This window comes from Cupressus sempervirens, chromosome 3, assembly GCF_028749045.1.
Source record: "Cupressus sempervirens isolate cs-2001-9-10 chromosome 3, ASM2874904v1, whole genome shotgun sequence".
In the NCBI taxonomy this organism is placed as follows: Eukaryota; Viridiplantae; Streptophyta; class Pinopsida; order Cupressales; family Cupressaceae; genus Cupressus; species Cupressus sempervirens.
Window position 1 is genome coordinate 1,105,868,068 of NC_143120.1, and position 7,686 is coordinate 1,105,875,753.

The following is a 7,686-nucleotide window of genomic DNA, read 5'->3' on the forward strand; positions in this document are numbered from 1 at the left end:
TCATACACAAAGATATGCACTTTTTAAAACTAAAATAACTATTTAAAAGAAATAAATTAATTATAACACTATTGTTATGAATTAAAACTGTAATTTAGCAGATAAATTAGAAATATTTTTTAAAAAACTACTGTGCTGTAATTTAGTAGAATTAAAATTAAAAAATATATATATCTTTTTTAAATAAAAAAAAAGGGCGGAAGAAAATTAAAAAACCACAGGGTTTGAAATGAATTTCAACATGCGAACGCCGAACAAATCTGAAATTAGGTTTTACAGACAACCACATCAGAAAAGAGGGAAATGTCCAAGGAAGAAGAAGATGCATACAAAAATCCGGGACAAACATGCATGCACATTCTCATTCTCATGCCCTCGTTTATTCAATTCCAACTTCAGGAAAAGCGCCTGCTCTGAGGCACCATATTTACAAAAGAATACCTGTACAATCTAATAAACAATGTGCATTTCTAAATCTATTCCTCGATCTAGATGGTTGCCAGTCGATGTTGTCTGTTCATGCGATCTAACAATTTCTTGGCCTTCCGCCGGGCTTTACACGATCCATTCAGGCTCAGATCTAACAACTCCATGTATCCCCCTGCATTCTTTGCCTCCTTTACATACCGGGAATCCCTAGCGCACAATTCCGCCATGATCCCAACTGCATTTTCTTTGTTCCGAGCGGAAGTTTCTTTTACAATAACACCCACAGAAATGGAAATCCCGCCGCCCTCTCCAATCGCCTTTGTTCCCTCCTCGCAGCTCGCAATTAGGGCCAGAAGCGCCAACAATTCATCATCCCCCATTCCCGCTCTCTGTTCTTCACTCATGCTCATGAATTTCAGCAAAACTTGCACCAATCCGGCCTTCACACACTGTATTTTGTTGGCCTCATTGAGGCATAGATTGAACAGAGCAGATGCGGCGTCTTTCTTGCCTCTTGAATTGCCCTCCCTGAGAAGATCCACAAGATCAGGGATTGCTGCAGGGGAAGCGCCAATTCTCACCTTGTTTTCATCCACGGAAGAAAGGCTGAAAAGAGTTGCGGCCGCGTTTTCTCTGGCAGCCATGCTCGCCCCTTTTTTCAGTACCCTTGCAATTGGATGAATTCCTCCTTCCTCCGCAATCAATGCTTTGTTATCGTTAAATATCGACAGATTCAGCAGAATCGTCACGGCGTGCTCTTCAGTTTCCGAATCGGGGCTTTCGAGAAGAGAGATCAATAGATTTATCGAGTTGGGTTTCCCCAGAAAAACCCTGTGATTGGGTTTTTTTCTGGTGAGTACTCGAAGCTCCCGCGCGGCTTCTCTTTGCTGTATTTGGAAAGATCCTGCCATTTTTTGCAGCAAAATGTTGACATATTTAGCCTCCTGCGGCGTAATGTTGGTTTCGCTGGTGCGATTTGCCGACGGGGCGGGAGGTTGTAAGCCTCTGGAAGAACACCATTCATGGATCATAGATCGGACTAGATAGTTAGGGGTAAGGACCGTGTTCTGTAGCACTTGCTCTGTTTTGGGGCATGTCACATGATCTGCATCGAACCATTCCTGAATATAAGCCCGGTCATATGTCTGCAACACATAAGAACTCCATTGCTCAGAACTAAAACTACCCAAAAAAATCCAAGTTAGATGTGGAAGAATGAATGGGATCTCAAAAAATTCAGATTTACCTGCCCTGAAGCCAACACCACGGGATCCGCCATGAGATCGGAGGAAATGGGGCAAAGGAAATAGCGTGCAATGGGATCCGTCTTTACTGGATCGACGCTGAAATTGAGCTCCTTGATGGCCATTACAGTTTTCGAGATCTCATTCAAAACCTCAACTCTGCAGTCGTCTTCCTCAGTAACCAAGCCCACCAGTCGTTTCAACTCAGTTTTGAGCCCTGTGATAGACTTCGTTACAGCTCGATCATCCATTACAGGAAGCGTATATCCCCAAAATGAGGTATTTTGTGTGCTTTTTAAAATCTTGAATCAACAATTCCGTAGCCTAGAGCGCCATCATATGCGAATCTCGAGTATTTTACAACTGATTTGAAAGCAGACAGTGATGAATGGACGAATTAAATCATGCAATTCACGGACCAAATCGTGCCCTACCCCAGATTTCGCAAGAAAAGGGCGGTGACAACTCACGCCTGCACAAAGACAAATCTCCTGCCGTGCGCTCACTGTTTTTCTTTTGGGTTGCATTCAATTCATACAAACACAAAGCGGCGCTTGCGTTTGATGGGAAGTAAAGTGAACATAGTTGCATTTAATGGCTGCCCCACTTAAAATTCAAACAAGTCGTCGGCTTGCTTGTGATGAAAATGGGTATCGGCCATGGCCCACGGTCCACCGCACACGGTTTGCCATTTTTAATTTTCCCCTTCGCCTGCAACAGATTTGACTTGGGGCTGCTGTTTATTCTTATTTTTCTCTCTGGAACTTTCTACATCTTAATTAACCAAAACCCTTCCATGATTTCAGACTCGGCGCGGCTTTTACGGGGATGTCCTAACCATTTTCATCTTACAAAACGCGTTTATGAGATCGGCCTTCACACGGTTTGTGTGACCCACGGCCAACTAAGACAGAGCATGTATCGAGTACATTCTTTTACTGCTTCTGCAGTGGGAAATTCATACGCTTATGAAGAAGGTGGGTAGTTACGCGGTGCCGATCTGCCTGCTGTTGCCCCCACGCAACTATTTACAATTAGAGGGCACAAATTGTGTGATTGAAAGCAAGGTCGACATGGGCATCATGATCTCAATGCACAATGCACGCCATCAGCATTTGAATTCGGAAAATAGGGGAAAACGCGGCTTGGATTAAGGAACCAGAGCGGCGTATAGAAATTGATGGAGTGAAAGGAAATCGAGACACTACTCGAGTAAGATGCTTCAAGAACCTCCTTTGGATGACAAGAGCACGACATGTTATCATTGATGTTTGACCGCATCTTTTAGACCGCTTTTCTAAATGTCCCATCTTCTCTGGTTCAGAACAAATTCGAGAGGCGTTCTTATTGATTCCTCCAGGACGCAGATTATTTATGCTTTCTTCGTCTTCTTCCACCTTGAGCAGTTCATTAGCAATTCCATTTCGATGTGCAATGGCAAATCTCATTTTGAATAGATGTGAAAGGTCAACTAGGAAAATAACTGGTCGATTTTTGTATCCATCATGGAGTGCAGTTGGTAGGTCATTTAATATATATCTGAATGGAAAAATGATAGCTTTGAATCAACTATGCAACTGTTGCTTTAAACATGATTGAAACAAAATGCATGAATCAAAAAGAGAAGGCTCCAACTCCAATATAATTATGTTTTGTTTGTGATGGAGAAAAAGATAATAAGGCTCTATTACCAATATCATTATGTTTTGTTCGTAATGGAGAGAGGGACTAAGAAATAATAGATAGGGCAAGATCAAGAGAGGGATAAAGAGATGGGTAAGGAGATTGAGCGAGGTGATAGATATAAAAAGTGAGATAGATGGAGATGTAGAATAAAGAGAGAGACGAGAAATGGATGGACTTGTATATAAGTGATAAATATAAAGGTGGAGAGAGGGGGGTGATGAAATAGGGCATGGTAAAGGTATAAAGTAGTGATGTAGAGAGAGAGGGGGGTCTAGAGAGATGGAGAGTTGAAGAATAAATGAAGAGAGATAGAAGTAGAGAGGCAAAAAAATATAGATGTAGAATTCTAGGAAGAGGGAGAGTGTGTGTGAGAGAGGGAGATGGATGGATAGAGAGGGGACATGTCTAGAGATAGAAGGGGGGAGAGGAGGAGAGAGATAAAATAAATTAAGAGGAAGAGAGAGGTGGATGGAGAGATAAAGATAGAGAGGGAGAGATAAAAAGATATAAAGGAAGTGGGAGAGGGAGAGGGAAGATGAGAAAAAACATAAATTGTGATATCAGTATTGCAACACTTTCACACAAATTAATAATTTCAAATTTTAACCATAGAAATCTACAGAGAACAATGTTGAAAAGCAAAGCACAAAGCAATAAGGAACTCATAAAACTATGATTTATTTTCAAGTAACCCTAACCAAGGGAAAACCCCAGTAGAACTGGTACCCACAACTATGTATTAATCTAAAAATACTCTTGTTTGGAGTTTTGACCCTAATAGGAATCATTACATACATTTAGTACATTAGTCATTGTTAGAAAACTAGACCTTGTTAGAGGTCTAAACTCTGTTAGTAGTCGAATTACAATAGGAGTTCACTACTCAATAATGACTCACAATCTAATATACAATGTAGGTAATATTTACAATGCCAATATGACTATTCTGACATCTCAATGTCTGATTAGTCCATAATATATCTCACATTTGATCTGATCAAACATTAAATCTCACATTTGACCATCAATGCAACATCATAGCATCATTAGTACATGTCAAGTTTACATAAATATTGTATCACATGCTCGCGTACAAAAGTCGTGTTTGCACTTTATACCTTTCCCAATTAATTTCTTTATAAAATATGTGGCACAATAGTCAAAATCAATTATTAAAATCTATTATTGAAGGGTTAAAATCTAGGATGGCATCCATTCAATACCAAGTAATTGAATTGGTAAAATTGCTTTTCTAAATGTCCCATCTTCTCTGGTTCAGAAAAAAATCATAATAGAGGCTTTCTTATAGATCCCTCTAGGACGCAAATTATTTATGCATCCATTGAATGCTTTCTTTTTCTTCTTCCAACTTGACCAGTTCATTAGCCATTCCATTTCGATGTGTAATGGAAAATTTCATTTTGAATAGATGTGAAAGGTCCATTAGGAAAATAACGATTTTTGCATCCATCATGTAGTGTTGTTGGTAGGTCATTTAATATATGATGTTTATGGAATAAATATCAAAATGGAAAAATGATAGCTTTGAATCAACTACGCATCTCTTTCTTTAAACATGATTGAAACAAAATGCGTGAATCAAAAAGATAATAAGACTTTATTACCACTATAATTATGTTTTGTTTGTAATGGAGAGAGGGACCAAGAAAGAATAAACAGGGCAAGATCAAGAGAGGGATACAGAGATGGGTAAGGAGATTGAGCAAGGTGATAGATATAAAGAGGAAGATAGATGGAGATGGAGAATAAAGAGAAAGACAAGAAATGGATGGACTCATATGGAAGTGATACATATAAAGGTGGAGAGAGGGGGGCGATGTAATAGGGCATGGTAAAGGTATAAAGTAGAGAGAGAGAGAGAGAGAGAGAGAGAGAGAGAGAGAGAGAGAGAGAGAGAGAGAGAGAGAGAGAGAGAGAGAGAGAGAGAGAGAGAGAGAGAGAGAGAGAATAAATAAGAAGAGATAGAAGTAGAGAGGAAAATATATATAGATATAGAAGTCTAGGAAGAGGGAGAGTGTGTGTGAGAGAAAGAGATGAATGGATAGAGAGGGGGACATATCTAGAGATAAAAGGCAAGAGAGGTGGATAGAGATGAAATAAATTAAGAGGAAGAGAGAGGTGGAAGGAGAGATAAAGATAGAGAGGGAGAGATAAAAAGATATAAAGGAAGTGGGAGAGGGAGAGGCAAGGATGGGGAAAAAACATAGATTGTGATATCAGTATTGCAACACTTTCACACAAATTAATAATTTCAAATTTTAACCATAGAAATCCACAAAGAACAATGTTGAAAAGAAAAGGACAAAGTAATAAAGAACTCATAAAACTATGATTTATTTTCAAGGAACCCTAACCAAGGGAAAACTTCAGTGGGGATGGTACCCACAACTATGTACTAATGTGAAAATACTCTTGTTAGGAGTTGAATTACAATAGGAGTACACTGCTTAATAATGACTCATAATCTAATATACAATGTAGGTAATAATTACAATACCAATATGATTGTTTTGACATCACAATGTCTGATTAGTCCATAATATATCTCACATTTGATCTGATCAAACATTAAATCTCACATTTGACCATCAATACAACATCATAGCATCATTAGTATATGACATGCCAAGTTTACATGGTGTATCACATGCTCACGTACAAAAGTTGTGTTTGCACTTTATACCTTTCCCAATTAATTTCTTTATAAAATATGTGGTGCAATAGTTAAAATCAATTATTAAATTCTATTATTGAAGGGTTAAAATCTAGGATGGCATCAATTTAATACCAAGTAATTGAATTGGTAAAACAATTCAATTCCTTCGGCCAAATTGCTCAATTACTAAAACTTATTCTAAATATTGCAATCTCAACTAGTCAACATACTTTTCATCCAAAACCTTCAATGGCAAAGACTATACTATACTATACTACTAGTCAACATGTTTTTCACTACTACTATACTACTACCAATTTGACATCAATGACAAAGACTAGAATCCAAAAAGTATTGTGTACATAGTAAAATTATTCAACTTGTTGGCGCTCAAAATTGTAGCCCGGATTTTGAGCAATTTTGAGAAATTGAGCCCTATAAACGCTTTCAAATGCCAATGTACTCGGCTGTCAAGTTGAGGCCTAAGAGGTGTTCAATGCTTCTAGCACCTTCCATTCAACCTGTCTAAGTGTTCCATGAAGTTAAATTGCCGTTCTGAGCCATTTCGTAAAGTTTTATTTTGAGCTAGTTCCAAATCTGCATTTTTATCGTTAAGTGTCAAACAAAGACAGGAGGTTGTGTTTGTCATTGAATATCTCGCACCCAAAAATGTTTTGTGACTTTTTGCTTTGGGAGTGTTTAGTGTCCATACCTGAGAACCTATATCTCAGATTTCAAGCTGTTTCAAATCCGTTTGAATAGGTTTTGAATCCCTCAAAGTTGGTAATTCACTATTTTCACACTTTTGCAATTTGCACATAATTTTGGGAAGCCCTGTTTGACTTGTAATAACTTTTGACCAGTTGATCAAAATGTTGAAATTCTTTTTGTGTTGCATTGTAGACGTTAGAGACTTCTTATGTTTCAATTTTTAAGTCTTGACGAATCTGTTTGATTAGTTTTCAAATGTGATTCCAAACACAATTTGTAACTTTTTACTAGTGTCAGCAAGTGCAGATTGTTTGGAACCCTTGTTCATGATGTTATAATTTGAAATCCGTGATAGGTGAGGTCAAATGGATTGTACCACTGTATTGTACTCTGAAAATACTCCAAGTGTGTCAGTTTACAAGTCTTGACGAATCCATTTACACACTTTTCTAGGTCCATTCCATTTGCAAAAAATGTTTTCCTGCAGTGCTTCCAGTTTGCAAAATCCAAGTAGCCCACTTTGATTGCTTTCCATTTGTGCCCAATTATTTTTCATGAGCCCAAAATGTAGATCCATAATGTCCTCGTGACAGAGAACTAGTGTCCCAATTTTCGTTTCCCCATGTTCTCATTTGCCCAATTTTCGAGGCCAAATCCAAACCCAGTTTACTACTATCTAACATATTTATTTGCAGGTAATTATGAGAAAGCAACTTCGAAAACAAATATCTTTTGACCCCTAATTCGTCGTGAGACAAGATTTGACAGGCTGCAAGAATGCATAATAGAGATTCAATATGCCAGTTTTTAGAGCCTGGTCAGGTGTTTGGATCAATTTTTAAGGCCAGTCAATGGACCTCTTGGCGCAAATTTGACAATTGGCCGAAAGTGACAAATTGAGTTTTTAACAATCAATCAATGCTCAAATTCGAGTTTAAT

General features: G+C 38.2%; 1 protein-coding gene across 1 annotated transcript; it reads right to left on the minus strand.

Moving 5' to 3' along the window:
* Positions 1–234: 234 nt before the first annotated feature.
* On the minus strand, positions 235–2,613 carry LOC149570656 (U-box domain-containing protein 1-like). The gene is made up of 2 exons (XM_089823205.1): positions 1,676–2,613; positions 235–1,574 (listed from the first exon to the last, which is right to left on the minus strand). The coding sequence occupies exons 1-2, from the start codon at positions 1,922–1,924 to the stop codon at positions 489–491; spliced, it is 1,335 nt and encodes a 444-aa protein (XP_089679331.1). The 5' UTR covers positions 1,925–2,613; the 3' UTR covers positions 235–488.
* Between the last annotated feature and the right edge of the window lie 5,073 nt (positions 2,614–7,686).

Excerpts from the sequence above, each read along its gene's own strand:
- LOC149570656 (XM_089823205.1), bottom strand. The coding sequence starts at position 1,924 with ATGGATGATCGAGCTGTAACGAAGTCTATCACAGGGCTCAAAACTGAG. Across the intron at positions 1,575-1,675 it reads TGGTGTTGGCTTCAGGGCAG|ACATATGACCGGGCTTATAT; the intron begins GTAAATCTGAAT and ends TATGTGTTGCAG.